Source organism: Natrix helvetica, assembly GCF_964273705.1.
Source record: "Natrix helvetica genome assembly, chromosome: 7".
NCBI classification, from domain to species: Eukaryota; Metazoa; Chordata; class Lepidosauria; order Squamata; family Natricidae; genus Natrix; species Natrix helvetica.
The window spans coordinates 76611909-76633781 of NC_138558.1; the positions used below are offsets into that span (position 1 = coordinate 76611909).

Sequence of the window (21873 nt, forward strand, 5' to 3'; positions counted from 1 at the left end):
TCTATAATGTCGTTTTGAGGGTAGGTGTTGAAACAATTCATTTAAATAACGAGTAAAAAGGCTTGATTTAAATCAACTCGGTTTAAATTGTAACTTTTAAAGAGCAATTGTCACCTCTGACCCGCAGTTGTCACTGAAAGTCCCAATATTGCAGAATCTACAGCCTCATATGCTACATAACTAAGCTCCGTTTCATGCTGAATAAACTAAATTATGAATGCATCTTAAATAGGCAACCATCTTTAGATAGATTTTGTACTCCCAAAGTACAAAATTATTTTCATTTGATAAAAATAAAAATAAATCGATTTTAATTTTAAAAAAATCCAATTTAAATTTAAAAAAAATCTGATTGATTGATTTTAAAAAATCATCAATTTTTATCCACCCTGACTGTAGGAGAAAAATCGGATTCTTGGGGTTTTTAAGTCCTTGAGGTCAAGCAGCTCTGGGTTTGGTTCCCTATTGTTAAAAGACTAATAGACTTGATTGGCCTCTTCCAGTTATTGTTACTATGAGGAAGAGAGAAAAAAGCAAGCTTAAGAGAGGAGCAAGCTATATTAAAAATAATAATAATAATAATACCCCAATTAATGGTTTCCTGTAAGTTTGGCTGGAAGCCAGCTATCTATCAGCAGGCATCTGGCGGCCTTATAAGTAGAGCCGATCTAGATTGTGGGATTCCATAAATGGAAAGTGACGTTTATGGATATTTGGTCATTATTTGGCAGCTGCTGTGCTTTCTCCTGCCATGAACGCATTTCAGCACCTGTTTATTAGGAGCAAGGTGTGGCTTAGCTGTGGAAGCTTGCTCTTAGCTGTGTTGGAGGTAATAATTTTGGATGTGGTTGGCGGAAGAAAGGAAAAGATTTCTCCTGGTGACATTTCAGATGTGGCTTCCTTTCGTGCATGGGATAGTTAGGGCTGGAGATGGACAGCTGCTGCTGAAAGGACCTTCTCCAGCTTCCTCCCTCTGGTCTTCTGCTTATATCTGGCTTGGAGGAAGGAGGGAAGGTAGAACACGGCATGATGGTCTGTCTAGGTCTCTACTTCAAAGACTGTGGTTGGTGAGTGGGTTGGATGGATGGATGGATGGATGGATCGAAGGAAGGAAGGAAGGTTGGATGGAGGGTGGGTGGGTGGGTGGATGGATGGAATGAAGGAATGATGGATGGATGGATGGAAGGAAGGGTGGGTGGGTGGGTGGATGGATGGATGGATGGATGGATGGATGGATGGATGGAAGGAAGGATGGGTGGGTGGGTGGATGGATGGAGGATGGAAAGATGGATGGATGGATGGAAGGATGGGTGGGTGGATAGATGGATGGATGGATGGAAGGATGGGTGGGTGGATGGATGGATGGATGGATGGATGGATGGAAGGATGGGTGGGTGGATAGATGGATGGATGGATGGAAGGATGGGTGGGTGGATGGATGGATGGATGGATGGATGGATGGATGGATGGATGGAAGGAAGGATGGGTGGGTGGGTGGATGGATGGAGGATAGATAGATGGATGGATGGATGGAATGATGGACGGAGGATGGGTAGATGGAAAGATGGAGGATGGATAGATGGATGGATGGATGGAAGGAATGATGGATGGAGGGTGGGTGGATGGATGGAAAGATGAATGGATGGAAAGATGGATGGATGAAAGGATGGGTGGGTGGATAGATGGATGGATGGATAGATGGATGGATGGATGGAAGGAATGATGGACGGAGGGTGGGTGGATGGAAAGATGGATGGATGGAAGGATGGATGGATTGAAGGAAGAATGGATGGATGAAAGGATGGATGGATGGAGGGTGGGTGGGTGGGTGGATGGAAAGATGGATGGATGGAAGGAAGGAAGGAAGTAACTAAGGAGAAACTTCCTGACAGAACAATGAATCAGTGGAACAGAAGTTGCCTCCAGAAGTTGCGAATGCTCCAACACTGGAAGTTTTTAAGAAGATGTTGGATAACCATTTGTCTGAAATGGTATAGGGTTGCTGCCTGAGCAGGGGGCTGAACTAGAAGACCTCCAAGGTCCCTTCCAACTCTGTTATTCTGTTGGTGGGGCCGGGGCTGAAGATTTTAATTCAGCAAATGGGTGTTATTTTCAGGCATGGTTGGAGCAGCTACAGAGGGCTAAAAGAGCCATGAGCAGATACAAGACTGATGGCCACAATTGAGCCCCAAATTCCTGTCGCTAAGCATAACAATCGTTAAGGGAGTTCCACCCCATTTTACGACCTTTCAACATGGTTGTTAAGTGAATCACCACAGTCATTAAGTTAGGTTCTTAAAGTGAATCTGCCTTCCATTATCCGAGGCCGCCATTATTATTATTATTATTATTATTATTATTATTATTATTATTATTATTATTATTATTATTATTATTATTATTATTATTATTATTATTATGCTTTGGCAATAAAGTAGGCTATTACATAATATTAAGTAAAAATTTGCTATACAGGTAGTAGGTAGTCCTTCACTTAGGACCACAATTGAGCCCAAAATCCCCGTTGCTAAGTGAGACATTAGTGAAGTCAGTTTTGCCCCATTTCACTGCATTTCTTTGCCACCGTTGTTCAGTGAATACCTGCCATCGATAAGTTAGTAACCTGGTTGTTAAGTGAATCTGGCTTCCGCATTGACTTTGTTTGTCAGAAGGTCGCAAGAGGGGACGTCACGTTGACCCTGGGATACTGCGACCGTCATAAATATGAGTCTGTGGCTAAGTGCCTGGTTTTTTTGATCACGCGACTGTAGATGCGGCCAGGGTCGTATGTGTGAAAACCGTTTTTTTGGGTACCGTTGTAACGTGGAAGGGTTCACTAAGTGAAATCGAATACTTACCTGTGCAGCCAACTCTGCTTGATTTATCAGGTGAGGGAAGGGGATTAGCAGAGGTGCCGTTATGTAGTCCAGCGGTCACCAACTGGTGGTCCGCAGAAAAATTATTTGCATTTTTTATATTGGATTAAATCAGGGGTCCTCAAACTACGGCCCCTGGGACGGATACGTGCAATGAACGCTTGTGTTGCTGCAGAGAGTCTCCCCCTTCGGGGTCTTTTTGTGTGGGGCAGAGGGGACGGAAATTCTGACTTGGGGTCTGCTTCGGCCTCCTGGTGGGGGGCTTTGGGCAAAGGCTGGAGGGAAGCGCCGCTGGTGTTGAAGATCCGGAGGGCCTCGTTCCAGTGGGACTGCATCATGGCCTGGAACTGGCTGACCATCTCAGCCCACTGAGCCTCCAGGCGCCGGCACCTGGCCTTGCACTCCCGCAGGTCTTCCCTCTGTTTGGAAAGCCCATGCTCCTAGTCCTCAGTGAGGTGCTTTTGCTGAGCCTCCTTCTCGGCCAGATCCAATTTGAACTGAGCTCTTTTGCCAACTCTTTCTCGTGGGGGACCCTGGATCTAGAAGAGGTTTTGTCCTTCTTCTCAGTTTTACCTTCTTTCTCTTCTTCCTGCTTCTTCACAGTGTGCTGCTTTAGTGGGGGAAGACCAACCTCTCTGTCCAGACCTTCCAGAACTTGATCTCTCCGAATTAGACGTGAACGATCTGAAAGACAACGGGTTCCTGGGCGGGCTGAAGTGGTACAACGACCAATCCGAAATCATCTCCCATCAGTATCCGGCGGAGACGTCCAACATCTTTGAGGTAAGGAAGAAGCTGACCTTCGTCGGAGTGAAGTTCAAGAGTTCTTGGCGATGGTCTTCTCCTTGCTTTGATCTTTGAGATGTTCTCCAGGTTCAGAGTTCTTGGATTCTGTTTCTTGGATGATGTTTTGGAGACTTGAGATATGGAATTATGGGACAGGAGAAGAAGTTCACCCAAGGCAAGATTGCTGTAGTGGCAATCATTGATGGAAACGCAACGTCTTATGAATGTCAACTTGGGTTAGGAGGTGCTACCCAGAAACTCTACAGAGGGTGATTTGAAAATTATTTCTCAGAAATAAATAAACATGAATCTAGTTTGGCGGGTAGAACCAGGGTGGAAGATGTGACATGGACAATAGAATTTAGTAGATCTGGTGCAGAATTTGGTTTGTTCCACTTACGACTGCAATTGAGCCCAACATTCCTGTCATTGTGAGATGTTGGTTAAGTGGGGTTTGCCCCATTTTATGACCTTTCTGGCCACTGTTGTTAAGTGAATCACCGCAGTGGATAAGCTAGCAACCCGATTGTTAAATGCATCTGTCTCCCCTCCCCCACTCCCATTTGACTTCACTGGTCAGCAGGTCGCAAAAGATCACGTGACCTTGGGACATGCCCACCGTCATAAGTGTGAGTCATTTGCCAAGGGTCTGAATTTTGAACACGTGACCCATGGGCTTTGATTGTTGTAAAGAGGATCACATGACACTGCAGCCATCATAGATACGAATCCCGTCTGAATTCCGATCACGTGTGCGTTGTGTTGCTATAATGGCCGTAAGTGTGAAAAACAGCCATAAGCCCCTTTATTCAGTGCCATTGTAACTTTGAACGGTCACTAAACGAACTGTTGTAAGTCGGGGACTACCGGTATAGGTTTTGCAGCTCTCCCCGATAGCAAATGATAAGGTGTGGTGGAATCAAATTCAGGAGGAAAAACGTAAATGGAAGGAAATTAAACGGTGAATGGGATGAAGCCACGTTAGCTTCCTCTGATGGCCGCACTGCAGAGCATCGTAGTTGGCTCATGGTTTTATCAGGGTTTATCGTGGCCCCGGTGAAGCTAACCATGGTCAGCCCTGAGTAGAAAACGTGGCAGTCTGGAAATTCCCTTTGCTTTAGCATCTAATCCATACTAGGTACTCCCATGTGACACCGTTCCTGCGCGAGCTGCACTGGCTTCCTGTGGTCTATCGGGTGCGTTTCAAGGTTTTGATAACAATCTTTAAAGCGCTCCATGGCTCAGGACCTAGTTACTTGCGGGATCGTATTCTGCCCCATACATCCCTGCGACCAATCCGCTCGCACAGAGAGGGCCTCCTCCAGGTGCCGTCCACTAGACAGTGTCGGGGGGCGGCGCCTAGGAGTAGAGCCTTCTCTGTGGCGGGCCCAGCCCTGTGGAATGACCTCCCTCCGGATATTAGGAATACCTCTGACCTCCGCTCCTTCCGTATTAAGCTTAAGACCCACCTATTCCAAGTAGCTGGCCTGGCTCAACTTTGATCTAACCATATCGCTCCTGACGGGTTTTTAACTGGGTATTTTAATTATATTTAATTAATCTAGGGGTTTTTAAATACTGTATTTTAATTGTTTTTATTTATCAGCCGACCTCCTCCTTGTGTGTGTCTCGGTTTATGTCTCTGTTATATGTTTGTTTTGTCCACATATTTATTTCATATGTTTCATTGTACGCCGCCCCGAGTCCTTCGGGAGAGGGTGCGGCTAAGAAATAATAATAATAATAATTATTATTATTATTATTATCTTCTGTTGACTCTTGAAAGTTTTACTGCCCATTGCCAGCGGTTCGGTTCCCAAAATAATTTGCAGCTTTCGGCGGGTAATTAGACTTGCAATTTTATGGATCTCTGATCGCCCCAATAAATCTAGATTCGAATTTGTTCTGTGGAAACCTCTTTTGGATGTTCACGAAAGAGTGGTCGTATTTTTGGGGGGCTGGGGGCTGCAATGAGAACATGAACCATTTCTATAATACCCTTTTTTATTCCACGTTTTCAGCTGGGAATTTCTTTTCCCCCTGGGGCTCCTTCCCGAAGATCCATAAAAGCAAGAGAGATCTTCTGTCTTATCTCCTTTTTTTCCTTCTTCGGGCTAGGAGATCTACTGTGGCCCAGAGGGGTAGTAGCAACCTTAATTTGTTGAGGATAAAAGTGCTAGTAGCCACTTAAAAGTCTTAGAAGTATCCGGAAGATCTTAGTTATTTTTACTGGGGCCCTTAAGGTTCCTTATCACTCTGATTTACGGTGTGTGGTGCAACTGCAAGTTGCTTTGTTGTGTTGTTGGGGCTACCCATCAGCCCGATGGAGGCTGCCAAGACAAACCTGAAATTCCTCTCGTTCTTGCAGATTACATTTAATATCGCTGGGAGTAAATGTTTAGTAAGCTTTGCCCGGAGGAGGTAGAAGGATGGGTTTCTCCTTTTGTAATGGCCGAAGGGAGAAATGTTACACTGGGCAATTCTTGGGAACGGCTGTTGTTGTTTTTATTTCCTTTGAGTGGCTGCCAGCTGTTAAAATACCTTTGGTCTCTTTTGAATGAACATCTATTTGCGTGTCACGACAACCAGACATAAAGATAGTTGCTCCACACGTCACACACACACACTCACTCACTCTGCTGAAGACTTAATACACACATCGTTGTCTCGTCCTCTCATCTTCTTCTACTGGTTTCTTGTGGTTTATCAATTGTTGTTTGTAATTGATGATTAATGATGGTAACTAGGATTATGTCCTATCACTTTGTGGTTTGTATGTACGCTGAGAGCTTACTCACCGGAGAGAAATTCCTTGTGTGTCCCATCACACACCAATAAAGAATTGTATTCCATTCCATTCCACTCCTATTCCTATTCCCTTCCCATCCCTTCCCATCCTTCTCCTCCCCTCCCCTCCCCTCCCCTTATTCTCTTCTCTTCTGGATTCTCTTCTGTTTTCTACTCTACTCTATTTCCTATTAATTCTATTCTATTCCACTCCACTCCACTCCACTCCACTCCACTCCACTCCACTCCACTCCACTCCACTCCACTCCACTCTACTCTACTCTACTCTACTCTACTCTATTCTATTCTTCATTCCTCTCGTCTCTTCTATATTCTATTCTATTATATTCTGTTCTGTATTCTACTCCTATTAATTCTATTCCAGTCCAGTCCATTCTATTCTATTCTTCATTCCTCTCGTCTCTTCTCTTCCCTTCCATCCTACCCTATCCTACTCTACTCTGTGAAAAAGTGTGAAAAGGGGTTATAAGTTGCTTTTTTCAGTGCCATTTGAATGGTCACTAAATGAGTATATGGATCATGCAACTCCAGTTAACGGCCAGCTTTGATGATTCCTCCCCTGGTTTTCTCATTGGTTGAATTCCAGTTGCAAGTGAATTCCTTGATGTCTCTCATCAGGCTTGGGGGAAGCTGGTGATAAGACATTTTGGTGTCCTTCCTCAGTTACTGTGTGCAGTGCTTCGTAATAGCTGACCTGGTTTTAATATTCACCTGTAGCTTCCTTGAAATTCATATTTGATGGAAAGGTGGGATACTTTTAAACAAAGCACGTGAAGAAGAAGTCATGGAATAGAACAAATCAAAGTTATGAATATGTTGCCAAGGAGAGTTATATGGGATTTATTAATGTAAAGTGTTAATACTGCTTTATGATGCCACACCTGGAATGTTTGCATCCAGTTTTGGTCGCCACGATGTAAAAAAAGATGCGGAGGCTCTAGAAAGAGGGCAGAGAAGAGCAACAAAGTTTATTAGGGGACTGGAGGATAAAACATACGAGGAACAGTTGCAGGGATTGGGTAGGTCTATTTAATGAAAAGAAGGACCAGGGGAGACAGGATAGCAGACTTCCAATATCTCAGGGGTTGCCCCAAAGAAGAGGGAGTCAAGCTATTCTCCAAGGCATCTGAAGAAGCAATGGGTGGAAACTAATCAAGGAGAGAAGCAACCTAGAACTAAGGAGAAATTTCCTGATGCTGAAAACAATTAGCCAGTGGAACAACTTGCCTCCAGAAGTTGTGGATGCTCCAATAGTGGAAGTTTTCAAGAAGAAATTGAGCAACCATTTGTCTGGTATGGATAGGTCTCCTGCTTAAAGAGGGGGTTGGACTAGGAGACCTCCAAGGTCTCTTCCAACTCGGTTATTCTGTTAGGGATTATTGGAAGGGGCAATGGGGAATTAGGATCAAAATTATAGCATAGAGACCTCTACTTCCAATTCCTTCCTCTCCCCCTTGGATTTAGAAAGAGTTACGTTACTACAATGCAGCCGTTCTGAATCCAACTACCATCCGGGGGAGTTTTTGGTGCTGAGGACGTCCAATGTTCAGTAGGAATCGCCATGAAGCCTACAATGGCCATGTTAAAGCATGAATGTCATCTCCAGTGTTAGATTTGGTGCATCTGGAAGCTCTCCCACCCATGCCAAAATAAGCCCCAAAGATGTCTCAATTGACGGCTAAAGGTGGATTGCAGGGGAATGAACCAGCTTGCCACAGCCAACTCACTGTGGCCAATACCCATGGCCAATTCTCCATGGCCAATTCTCCATGGGACAAGTAACTGCAGGACAGTTTAATAATTCAATTTAACCATTTGTCTGAAATGGCATAGAGTTTACTGCCTGAGCAAGGGGTTGGAGTAGAAGACCTTCAAGATCCCTTCCAACTCTTCTCTTCCCTTCCCTACCCTTCTCTCTCCTTCCATTCTTCTTCCTCCATCTCTTCCCTTCTCTTCTCTCTCCTTCCATTCTTCTTCTTTCCATCTCTTCCTCCATCTCTTCCCTTCCCTTCTCTCTCTCCTTCCATTCTTCTTCTTTCCATCTCTCCTTCCTTCCCTTCTCTTCTATTTTCTATTAAAATAAATATTAAAAAATCATATTTCATTCTGGCCCTCCTTTTGCATCCTTTCTTTAATGACTTTATTTCAACATTTCTTTAATATTAGTGCAACTCTCGCCCCGCAGTGAGTTGGCTGCAGCACTTTGGCTGTGGTGGGATTGACCACCGTGAATTGTTGCAGGCCCGGATTGCAAGGTGTGTGTGTGTGTGTGTGTGTGTGTGTGTGTGTGTGTGTTTTGAGAGAATTTGGTATTTGTCTGCAGGAAGAATGCAGACGGTGAAACTGTCACCTGATCTTCCAAGGAGCAATTTGTCATCGCTGGCATATAACTCCTTCAATACTCATGCTGTAACCACTGAGGCCTACTCATTACACGACGTAGAGGTTATAGCTGGAAGCAAAGCTGGAGGAGGAAGCTGTATTATGGAGAACCCAATTTTAGATCTATCCTTATTAGCTAAATAGACTGGATAATCACTTTGACTCCATTTTCACTCGCTGATAAACTCAACCGGGCGAGTTTCCCTGGGTTTCGTCTTCTTCTTCTTCTTCTTCTTCTTCTTCTTCTTCTTCTTCTTCTTCTTCTTCTTCTTCTTCTTCTTCTTCTTCTTCTTCTTCTTCCTCTTCCTCTTCCTCTTCCTCTTCCTCTTCCTCTTCTTCTTCTTCTTCTTCTTCTTCTTCTTCTTCTTCTTTTTGCAAGCTCAGGATGGCAGTTGAATTTTCTCCTTACTTTTCTTCCACGACATTCTTAGAAGGTGCTGTGAGGTGGCTTCTGATCAGGAAGAGACCTTTTCGTTTTTTTAAAAAAGAAAAAATCCAGGATTATTAAAGGAAAAAGTTCCTCTCGCACATGCGTGTTAGTCGTTTCTGACTCTAGGGGGCGGTGCTCATCTCCATTTCAAAGCCGAAGGGCCAGCGCTGTCTGAAGACGTCTCCGTGGTCATGTGGCCGGCATGACTCAATGCTGAAGGCGCACGGAACGCTGTTCCCTTCCCACCAAAGGTGGCTCCTATTTTTCTAATTGCATTTTTTACCTGCTTTCGAACTGCTAGGGTGGCAGAAGCTGAGACATGTCATGGGAGCTCACTCCGTTATGCAGCACTAGGGATTCGAACCGCTGAACTGCCGACCTTTCTGATCGGCAAGCTGAATTTAAAAAACACAGAGAGGCAAAAATCTGTCATAGTCCACAAGAGTCTTTGGCTTACGACTGCAATTGAGCCCAACATTTTTGTGGCTAAGCGAGAATGTCGTTTGGAGGGTTTTGCCCCATTTTATGACTTTTCCTGCCACCGTTATTAAGTGAATCCCTGCAGCTGTTAAATTAGGAACACCGTTGTTAAGTGCACCCCTGTGGACTTGCTTGTCAGAAGGTTGCAAGAGGGGAACGCGTGACCCCAGAATGCTCCAACCATCATAAGTGCATGCCAGTTGCTAAGTGTTTGAATTTTGACCACGTGACCATTGGGGAGGCTGCAATGGTTGTAAGTGTGAAAAATGGCCATAAGTCCCTTTTTTCAGTGCTGTTTGAATGGCAGAGTGCGCACAGTTTTACTATGTGAGACAACCCAGGAGCAATAACAGTAAACAGAGGCTTGTTATAAATAGTAGTTTTCTCTACAAAATAATATATACTATACTTACACGTACTATAGGCAGATATCAAAAAATCAGCAATTACAGCAGGAAAGAACAGAGCCTTTTCTTATTATACAGGCTCTTAAAGGGATAAAAGCCAAAAACCTTGCTGGCTCATTTCCATTAATACATCAGTGCATCATTGCATCATCGTAGCGGTCAGCTATGTGGTCAGCTCTTAAATCACTACCCTAAGCAGACGGTTGTACTGTATACCTGTACTGTACAGTAGTTCACAAGTAATTCTCCCTTAGGATGCCCCAACTCCTACCTTGGTATAGCTCCTTCTTTCCAAACAGTTGCAAACCTAGTGCTTCCTTCTTCTCCCAGCCCTTCTAAGCAAGAGGTATCCACCCAGTAATATACTACACGATTGAGAATACGCCCCTTGTAGGAGGACGTTGTGTAAGTCTAATGTAACACCAAGATTAACAGATGTAAGATTTAATTTAGGAGGAGGTTGGGGAAGAGGAGAGGTAGGGAGGGTTGACTACACAGAAGCAGATTAGAATGTGAGACAAGGTTACAGCTGCCTCTCTCAATTGTGTTAAAAACTCATTGTGTACCTCTTGAGATGGCCTGATCCCTTTTGGTGGATGTGCCATTAATCTCTTGTGCAGTTGTGCTATTCAGGTTTTTTAAAACTCTTTTGTCCTATTGGTTTCTTATGAATTATCAATTGTTGTTGTAACTTACGATTAATGCTTGTTATTATGATTTATGACCTATCACCTATTTACTTGCTGTTTATATATAGAGTGTGATCTTGTGGTCCAGAGACAAATTCTATTCTGTTCCGTTCCGTTCCGTTCCATTCTTCTCTTCTCTTCTCTTCTCTTCTCTTCTCTTCTCTTCTCTTCTCTTCTCTTCTCTTCTCTTCTCTTCTCTTCTCTCCTCTCCTCTCCTCTCCTCTCCTCTCCTCTCCTCTCCTCTCCTCTCCTCTCCTCTCCTCTCCTCTCCTCTCCTCTCCTCTCCTCTCCTCTCCTCTCCTCTCCTCTCCCTTCTCCTCCCCTTCCACTCCACTCCATTCCATTCATTTTTCTCTTCTCTTCCTTTCCCTTCTCTTATTTTTTCTCCTCTCCTCTCCTACGCTATGCTACTCTACTCTCCTCTCCTCTACTCTATGTTACTCTACGTACTCTATTCATTTTTCATCCCACTATTATTCTATTCTATTCTATTCTATTCTATTCTATTCTATTCTATTCTATTCTATTCTATTCTATTCTATTCCATTCCATTCCATTCCATTCCATTCCATTCCATTCCATTCCATTCCATTCCATTCCATTCCATTCCATTCTACCCTACCCTACCCTACCCTACCCTATCCATCTTTTACAAATTGCTAACGAATTTGGCTGTGTGGACTCAGTCTATCTTTGGATGAGAACTTTATGTTAGTCAATTGCCTTCCATATTTTTTTTAAATTCCCTGACAAATTTGCAACTGGATCAAATACATATGTATATATGAATATGTCTGTGTGTATGTGTGTGTGTGTGTGTGTGTGTGTGTGTGTGTGTGTGTATACTTATAAATATATACATACAAACATACATACACAGACAATTTGTGAACCAAAATTCTAGGTTAAGTACTCGCCACAGTTTCCTTGATTCCTACAGGTTCGGAACAGAAATATTTGAAGAGTCAATTGCCTGAAAATGAGATAAAACAACCTTTATTACTTCCTTGTGTTTTGGGAGAGTTGAGAAGTAGAAGAAAAATACATTCCATAAGCTACAATCTGCCCATATGGTGAAAGGAACGCTAAAGTTCATTGTATGAATAAACATTGGAAAAATAATTTAAAAGAATAGCAATGCATACATAGCACCAAAATGCAAAATATATGAAGCATAATCAAATGATTGCATCAAGCTAAGTAATACAATAACTAATTGTGTCCTTGCTACCTACTAACCTGTTCTTATTTCTATTACTAAAGATGCTAATGCAGAAAATATACCACCTGTAATTCCAACTACCATGTGCTGAAAATTTGTTCATTATGCAGGTCGGTTCTACCTCCGATGAAATTTGGGTTGCAGGAAAGGAACAAGGCACATTCTGGCGAATTATAGGAGGCATCTGAGCTGCCCACAAGTCAGTATAGCAGAATAACAGAGTTGGAAGAGACCTTGGAGGTCTTCTAGTCCAACCCCCCTGCTCAGACAGGAAACCCTGCACCATTTCAGAACAAATGCTAGTCTAATCTCTTCTTTAAAACTTCCAATGTTGGAGAATTTACAACTTCTGGAGACAAGTTGTTCCGCTGATTAATTGTTCTGTCAGGAAATTTCTTCTTAGTTCTAAATTGCTTCTCTCCTTGATTAGTTTCCACCCATTGCTTCTTGTTCTATCCTCAGGTGCCTTGGAGAATAGCTTGACTCCCTCTTCTTTGTGGCAACCCCTGAGATATCGGAAGACTGCTATCATGTCTCCCCTAGTCCTTCTTTCCATTAAACTAGACATATCCAGTTCCTGCAACCGTTCTTCATATGTTTTAGTCTCCAGTCCCCTCATCCTCTTTGTTGCTCTTCTCTGCACTCTTTCGAGAGTCTCCACATCTTTTCTACATCGTGGCGACCAGAACTGAATGCAGTATTCCAAGTGTGGCCTTACCAAGGCATTATAAAGTGGTATTAACCCTTCAGGTGATCTTGATTCTCTCCCTCTGTTGATGCAGCCTAGAACTGTGCTGGCTTTTTTGGCAACTGCTGCACATGGCTGGCTCCTATTTAAATGGTTGTCCACTAGGACCCCAAGATCCCTCTCACAGTTACTACTACTGAGCACGGTACCACCTATACTGTACCTGTGCATTTCGTTTTTCTTGCCTAAATGTAGAACCTTTTACTCTTTTCACCATTGAATTTCATTTTATTAGATAGTGCTCAATGTTCAAGTTTGCCAAGATCCTTCTGTGTCTTTAGCCTCTCTTCTGGAGTGTTGGCTATTCCTGCCAGCTTGGTGTCATCTGCAAATTTGATGAGTTCCCCATCTATCCCCTCGTCCAAATCATGGATGAAGATGTTGAAGAGTCCTGGGCCTTAGAGGGAACCTTGGGATATCTCACTGCCAATATGTTTTCTGAATATGCTTTAGAGGAAGGATAAGCATTTAATTTTCCCAAGGGAACCTGGCTCCATTTTTGGCTTTCCAGGTCCAAAATGGGGCAGGTGGGGGGCTTTTGCAGTGCCCCCACACCCTGTTTTGGGCCTGGAAGGCCTCTTGCACCAACCTGGAAGCCAAATAAGGGTACGGGGGGGGGGGCTCAAGGCCCCCAAAATGCAACGCAAGCACTCCATGTGCCCTTCCCCGTGTGCATGCAGGACAGAGACCCAAAACCAGCTGTCTGGCCGGAGCGCATGCACAGTGGAGCTGGGCTGGGGCGACAGCTGGCATCCTCGCAGAGGGCTCCGTGTGCCACTTCTAGTTTACCCATCACAGCTCCAGCCATTTATACCATTTGCCCCAAATCATGTAATATTCCGCTTCTCCTCTGTCTTTCAATTCTATTGTTAACCTGTCTATCTACGCACATTAAAGCCCCCCCCTTTTTTATCCCCAGACCCTCGGGTGGAGTGGTGTCTTGTTTTCCAGTTTTGTCCAAATGCAAATCGATCCGCAGTTGTTATGGGGAGTATAATGTACTGAGTTTTCTTGCATACGTTTCCTCTTCCTATGCCTAGAAGGAATAACTGGGGTTTCAACTCTATTTTTTTTTTCGTAATTTCCTCTAACCATTTCCTTATGATGATCCAGTACTTCCTGGTTGCTGGACATGTCCATCACATGTGAAGAAATGTGCCTTGTTTGTACTTACATCTCCAGCTTTCCGCCGATCTATTTGGGAACATTTCTAGCCTGTCTTGCTGGGGGTAAATGCCAACGATAAAAGTTCACTTTAATTCCGCGGCAAAGCTGGATGTATTTATATTTTTCTGTCCATGGAGAAGCAGGAAGTCAAGCGAGCCAGCCCTCATCGACAGACAAAAAGGAATGCCCGCATACGGGTTTGTTATTTCAGTGGAAGCCAGGTTTAGGATGAGGGTTAGTTACAAAAACAGAGGGGCATAAACAGCAACATGATTGTTCTTTGACTGGGGTGGGTTTTCTGGATTCTAGACATCCCAAAGGTGAAGGCAACTGGGGTTTGTTTTCCCTTGAAGATGTTTCGCTTCTCATCCAAGAAACTTCTTGGGTTCAGAAGAAGACCCTTTGGAATGAGAAGTGAAACATCTTCAAGGGAAAATAAACTCCAGTTGCCTTTTGGGGAAAACAGCTTGGAGACAACCGTGACCTGGATGATGGAGAACCTCCGTAAACACCTGGACTTCTAGACTTCCTTTGTCAATTGAGCTTTTTCTACTTCTGCACAACTGTCGTTCTATTTTAGCACCGGGTCGACAGCTGGTGGCATCTGGCAGGCTTGGCATTCAGCAGCCGAAAGTTCCCCAGGGGGTGAGGGCATGAATGGGGCACCCGCAGGAATTTCCCAGTCTTCCAGCTGGACGGAGAAATTGGAAAACCTCCCAGATGAAAACAATCTATGTTGTTGCCAAACGAAGAAACATACATGGGTTGGTTATTTGGGAAGAAGTAATGTGGGCCTCCTTTCTAACATGTAGCCACGATGGGCCTTTGTGTGACCAGGATTGTCAGCTAATGCTCCAGTTGAGCTGTATTGAATGTTGGACAGAAAACTTGGTTAGCATAACTCCCGAGGACGAGTGAGTGATGGCTAACCTTTTGGTTGCTGGGAGCCAAAAACGCAAGGGCGCAGCTGCAATAGTGCTTGTGCATGCCAGCATCCATAATGGAAAGCATGCCCCCACATGCTCATGTGCACACAACCCCCCTGACCCATACATTCCCACCCCACATGCACTGCACTACTCCCCGGATAATAAGGCCAATCGGGCTTTTCTGAGCCATGCACTGAAATATGCCCTCCCTGAAAATATTGCAACACAGCAGCAGCCATGAGGTGACCACGCTCGCCGCCTCCTGCACCTCAAAAATAATAAGACCTCCCCGAAATTAAGGCCAAGTGCTCATTTCGGGGGGGGGGGGTCAAAGGAAAATAAGACCCTGTCTTCTTTTCGGGGAAAGACGGTAGTCGTACGTTTCCATATGTACGTGGAGTGATTGTGATTGTGTTTAGGAGACAGGACATTCATTCAAGGTTCTTGACTTTAACCCATGTTAGCGTTCAACTTACGACCCCCGTTGATCTCAAAATTGCCATTGCTAGCAAAACAGTTGCTAAGTGAGCTTTGCCCCATTTTACGCCCCCCTTCTTGCCGATGTTAAGTGAGTCACCGCAGTTGTTAATTTAGAAACATGGTTGTTAAGTGAATCCGGCTTCCCAACTGACTTTGCTTGTCAGAAGGTCGCAAAAGGGGATCAGAAGACCCTGGGACACTGCAACCGTCATAAGTACGTGCCAGTTGCCAAGCGTTTGAATTTTGATCACGTGATCGTGGGAATGCCACAACAATGGTGGTGTGAAAAATGGCCAGGTTTCTTTTTTTTCAGTGCCGCCATAAAGTTGGACAAGTGGTCTTAAGTCAAGGACCACCCTGAAATTCTTTCCCACGATAATCCTCTCTCTCTGCTTTTTAGAAAGAAAATTAGCCGGGATTTCAGCTGTGTAACCAGTGCGTAGGTGGGTGGGTGTTTTGGGGTACAGCTTGGTTCAAAGTAATATTTGGAAACCTTGCTACTCTGTGGGAGCTTTAGGCCTACGATGAGTTCCGAAACAAACACAGTTGGAGAAGAGATTCTCAACAGAAGCTTCAGCCATGCTTCCTTCTCGCCGAAAAGGAAATTCTGCAAAAAATAAAATGAAATAAATCCGTCTGGCACTGGCTTTGTGTGGCCAAAGCCACGGGGGGGGGGGATTTTTATAGTCCTCTGAACCGCGTGGATGGATTCCCCCCCTCCCTCCCCCGTAGAGCTGCCGTATTCTGCTGGGGCCTGAGTTGCTACTGCAAAGTTACTCATTCAACGCTCAACGCAGCCTGGTTGATTAATGAATTACTAGATCTTGCTCTTTTTATTTTGGAAAAAATATATATATGACTTTTAAACAACCCCCCCAATGTTTCCTTTGCACGGACGTGTGACTGAGGTTAATGAGTTCTGAATTTGCTCTCGCAGCTCACTCAACTGGCCTCAGCTGGTCCCCATGGATAGAGGTGTGGGTGTGTATTGATGCCATTGCTTAATTCAATACACCTCCCTCAAAAAAAAAAAAAAAACAACAACCCACCCTGTAACCACAAGGTAAACTGTTAAGATAAACATCTCGGAAAGGCCGTCCCCAGAATTGGGGGGCATGTGGGTAGCCAGCTCCCCTGATTTATCTCGGCCATCGGTTCAGGCCACACGAGGTTTGTGTTGCTTCGCTCCTTCCCAAATGCGTAACTGGAGTTCTGGATCCCTCCGAGCACTTTTGCAAAAAAAATCCCGCGTTGCTTCGTGAATGCTAAACGGAGGAAAAAAGTCCTCGTTGTGCCGCATTTTTTATCCAGACACCTAAATCAGGGAACGGTAACATTTGGAGAGACCAGGAAAGCAGTTTGGGTGCGTTCCAAAAGCCGTAATAGGATGAGAATTTTAACACCCCCCTTTGCCCCTCTTTTTATTTTGACCATCGCCAATAGTCCCGTCCTTTCCACTGCGGTCTTCTCCTCCTCCTTTGCCGGGAATTACAGCTTTTACTGAAGAAGAAGAAAAAAAGATTAAAATGCTATTATGCAAATGATTGCAGTGGGTTATTATGTTTACAAATGAGGATCCGTGGCTCCACACACAAATTAACCGAAATAGTCTATCTACATTATTAAAGATTTAATAATAAACGAACGGTGGGTAAACATGAGAGAAGCTTCGGATTGTGAACAGGAGTTGACAGCGGTTTGGGAAGTCCTCAACTTACGGCAGTTCGTTTAGTGACCGTTCAAAGTTACCACGGCACTGAAAAAAAGAAGGGACTTGGGACCTTTTTTTTCACACTTACGACCGTTGCATCATCCCAGCGGTCATGTGATCAAAATCCAGAGGCTTGGCAGCTGACTCACAGTTACGACGGTCACAGTGTCCCCTTTTATGACCTGCAAAATCAAGAGGGGAGCCAGGTTCACTTAACGACCACGTTGCTAAGTGCGCAACTGCAGGGATTCACTTAGCAACAGTGGAAACTGAGGTTGTAAAATGGGCCAAAACTCACTGGAGAAATGCCTCATGTAGCAACCGAAATTTTGGCTGCCGTTCTGGTCATAAGTCAGGGGACTAGGTGTTTCTCCTGAGCTCCAAATCTAAGATTTGCTGATTCTGAGAGAGAGAAGTCCCACATAAATCACATCTTTAGCTACAATTGCAGGATGAGGCCATGCACTCTGCAGCCTTAAAGTTTACTAAATAGTGAGGCTGTGTTTCCAACAACATTGTTTAAGAAAAATAAACTCTCTTTGGTTGTTGCACATCAACTTTAGCACCCTCAGGCTTCTCTTTCACAGCATGGTCCTTCTCCCAAGAATTCATGACAGTTCACCCACATTTTGGATTTCCTATTTGGAAATCCATCCATCACAACGGAGCTGGGGGGGGGGACCTTGGAGGTCTTCTAGTCCAACCCCCTGCTCAAGCAGGAGATGGTATACCCATTTAGGCAAGAAAAACCAAATGCAAAGGTACAGGATAGGTGGCACCTTGCTCAACAGTAGTAACTGTGAGAGGGATCTTGGGGTCCTAGTGGACAACCATTAAAACAGGAGCCAGCCGTGGGCAGCAGCTGCCAAAAAAGCCAACACAGTTCTAGGCTGCATCAACAGAGGGATAGAATCAAGATCACGTGAAGGGTTAATACCACTTTATAAGGCCTTGGGAAGGCCACACTTGGAATACTGCATTCAGTTTTGGTCACCACGATGTAGAAAAGATGTGGAGACTCTAGAAAGAGTGCAGAGAAGAGCAACAAAGAGGATTAGGGGACTGGAGGCTAAAACATATGAAAAACGGTTGCAGGAACTGGGCATGTCTAGTTTAATAGAAAGAAGGACTAGGGGAGACATGATAGCAGTCTTCCAATATCTCAGGGGTTGCCACAAAGAAGAGGGAGTCAAGCTATTGTCCAAAGCACCTGAGGGCAGGACAAGAAGCAATGGGTGAAAACTAATCAAGGAGAGAAGCAACCTAGAACTAAGGATAAATTTCCAGATAGTTAGAACAATTAATCAGTGGAACATCTTGCTTCCAGAAGTTGTAAATGCTCCAACACTGGAAGTTTTAAAGAAGATGTTGGATAATCATTTGTCTGAAGTGGTGTGGGGGTCTCCTGCCTGAGCTCCTGCCCCCTGGATGGACTAGAAGACCTCCAAGGTCCCTTCCAACCCTGTTATTCTATTCTATTCTAATTTCAGACAAGTGACTGTCCAGTCTCTTCTTTAAAATACCTCCTTTGTGTTCCTTGTCAAGCTTTCACCAGGTGTGTCCTCCTGGGCTGGCTAAATTTGAGTCCAGATGTCACAGTTTTAGTCCATATTTTTTCCTCTTTTTTTTCTTGTGGAAAGCAAGCCCACGTCAACTCTCAACACAAAAGGACTCGGCGTGCAACCTCGCTAAGCTTCTGGGATGGTTTGTGAGCAACCTTTTGTCTAAAAGTCATAAAATGTCCAGCCTAATCCTGTTGGGCAGTTCCTCTGCAGTTTTCCTGATCTATCCGTGGAGTGGTCAACATTAAAGCTGAGGTCTGGAGGGTGGAAATCAGCAATTGAGCCTCCTCTGTGACAAAGTATCAGAGGTCAGCCTGCCAACAAGGACCAGACAGCTGTGAAAACGAAAGACATCTGGGCCAGAGGGAGAAGAAGCAGGCAGGCCAGTCATCCGATGGGGTTGAGGGATCATTCCATAGCTTTCATCAGGGTTCAAAGCCCAAAATGAGGAACATCACCAGTTCTGGATCCCAGAGTTTGTTGTTGTTAGGTGCGAAGTCGTGTCTGGTCCATCGCGACCCCATGGACAACGTTCCTGTAGGCCAGGGGTGTCCAAACTTGGCAACTTTAAGACTTGTGGACTTCAACTCCCAGAATTCTGGGAATTGAAGTCCACAAGTCTTAAAGTTGCCAAGTTTGGACACCCTGTTCTAGGCTTTCCTGTCCTCTCCCATCCTCTGGAGTCCATTGAAGCTCACGCCGGCTGCTTGAGTGACTCCATCCAGCCACCTCCTTCTCTGTCGTCCCCTTCTTCTTCTTTTGCCCTCCATCGTTCCCAGCATGAGGCTCTTCTCCAGGGAGTCCTTCTTCCTTCTCATTAGGTGGCCAAAGTCTTTGAGTTCCCTCTTCAGGATCTGGCCTTCTAAAGAGCAGCCAGGGTTGATCTCCTCTAGGACTGACCGGTTGGATGGCCTTGCAGTCCAAGGGACTCAATGCAGGAGTCTTCTTCTCCAGCACCAGAGTCCAAAGGCCTCCATTCTTTGGCGCTCAGCCTTCCTTATGGTCCAACTTTCACAGCCATCCATTGCAACAGGGAAAACCACAGCCTTGACCAGACACAGGTGTCTTCTCCAGCACCAGAGTTCAAAAGCCTGGATTCTGAGGAATATCACCGGTTCTGGATGCCAGGGTTACAAGTGCCTTGAACGGCAGGTTCAGGCCTCCAGCCATAGTGGTGGAAGTGGCTGCAAGAAGTAGGCAGGTATCTGATGGGGCTGAGGGATCATTCCGTAGCTTTCATCAGGGTTCTGAAGAACATCAACAATTCTGGATCCCAGGATCACAACTGACGGTGGCTGTGGTGGGAACTATTCAGAGCTGAAGGGAAGCATTCACCCAGGATCAGGCCGCTAAGCTCTTCTAAAATGATGAACTTGGCTTGTGTGTGGAAACAGCTGGCACGAGGACACCATGTTCTTACAAGTTTAGGTTTCCAAATACAAATTGGAGTCAGGTGTCGTGCAATCCAAACACACACCGAAAAAACCCCTCCAGTGTATTAGCCTTCCTTCTTATAGGTCACTCACAAATCTACTTCGGTCACAGTTGTGTGTGGCCCACATCTGTTTGAGTGAAATGTAACCTTGGAAGCCCCCCGCGCAAGCCAAATGGCTGCTGGAGTTATTTTGAAGAAGTGTGTGTGTCCGTCCTGTTTCCTATTTATAATGGCGAGGCTTCATAATATTCACAGCGAATATATAACACAGATCAGTTCAACAAGCATGAAATTGTATGTTGTCAGGTTGTCACACCAATAGAGCCATACTCTCCGTTACGGTGAGATTGGACGGAATATTTCCCTGGCTTCGAAATCCTCCGAAAGGAAAAGAGAGTCAGAATCTTCCTTTTGGGATTTAAGAGCAAATGCTACCTTATAATTATCATCGTCGTCCTCCTCATCTTTATTATTTTATAGGTAATCTTGGAAGATGTTACTTTTCCCCCCTTCAGCTATGAGCAGGAGAGGAAATATTTACTTCAATAAATGCTAATCGGGCAAGCTATTTTTTGACCTCCGTAATGGTTTCATTTCCATTTGTTTTTTGCTTCTTTTTTTTTACACTTTCTATTTTTGTCTTTCACATGGGCACTAATTGCTGCTAAATGCTGCAATTCAACCTGGGCAGGTGGCCTCCACACTGAAAGCATCATTAGAAAATGATAGAGAATATAGCGGCCACATCTAAATTAAGACACGATGTATATCTGCATCTCTCTCTCTCTCTTTCTTGCTCTCTCTCTCTCTCTCTCTCTCTCTCTCTCTCTCTCTCTCTCTCTCTCTCTCTCTCTCTCTCTCATTCTCCTTATCTATCTATCTATCATCTATCTATCTATCTATCTATCTATCTATCTATCTATCTATCTATCATCTATCTATCTATCTATCTATCTATCTTTATCTAGATTTCTCTCCTTTCCCATCTCTGTCCATTTGTGTGTGTGTGTGTGTCTGTCTGTCTGTCTGTCTGTCTGTCTGTCTGTCTGTCTGTCTGTCTCTTTATCTATCTATCTATCTATCTATCTATCTATCTATCTATCTATCTATCTATGTATCTATGTCTATCTGTCTGTCTTTCTACCTATCTATACTTACCTATCCATCATTTATCTCTCTTTATCATCTATCTCTATCTCTATCGGTCATCTATCTATATCTGTCTGTATGTTTCTCTGTCTATCATCTATCATCTCTCTGTTACTATCTATCTATCCATCCATCCATCCATCCATCATTAATATATCTCTATCATGTCTCTCTATTTGTCTATCTGTCATCCATCCATCTATCTATCTATCTATCTATCTATCTATCTATCTATCTATCTATCATCTATCTATCTATCTAATATCTATCATCCATCTCTACCATCTATCGATCCATCTATCAGCCTGTCTGTCTACCTATCTATACCTATCTATCCATCATTTGTCTCTCTATCTCTTTATCTATCATCTATATCTGTCTGTCTGTCTGTCTGTCTGTCTGTCTGTCTGTCTGTCTATCATCTATCTATCTATCTATCTATCTATCTATCTATCTATCTATCTATCATCTATCTATCATCTATCTATCTATCTATCTATCTATCTATCTATCTATCTATCTATCTATCTATCTATCTATCTATCTATCCATTAATCATCTATCTGTTTCTATTCTCTCTCTGTCTGTCATCTATATCTGCCTGTCTGTCTA

The 21873-nt window shown here is 44.1% G+C and overlaps 1 protein-coding gene across 4 annotated transcripts in view; it reads left to right on the forward strand.

Annotated features, from left to right (window-relative positions):
* Window positions 1-21873, forward strand: part of PPARGC1A (PPARG coactivator 1 alpha) — a 449981-nt gene that overhangs the window by 327858 nt on the left and 100250 nt on the right. For all 4 annotated transcript variants that reach the window (XM_081958952.1, XM_081958953.1, XM_081958954.1 and 1 more), the window contains one exon: window positions 3480-3659. In XM_081958952.1, the coding sequence (XP_081815078.1) occupies window positions 3480-3659 (180 nt within the window). The remainder of the gene's footprint in view (window positions 1-3479; window positions 3660-21873) is intronic.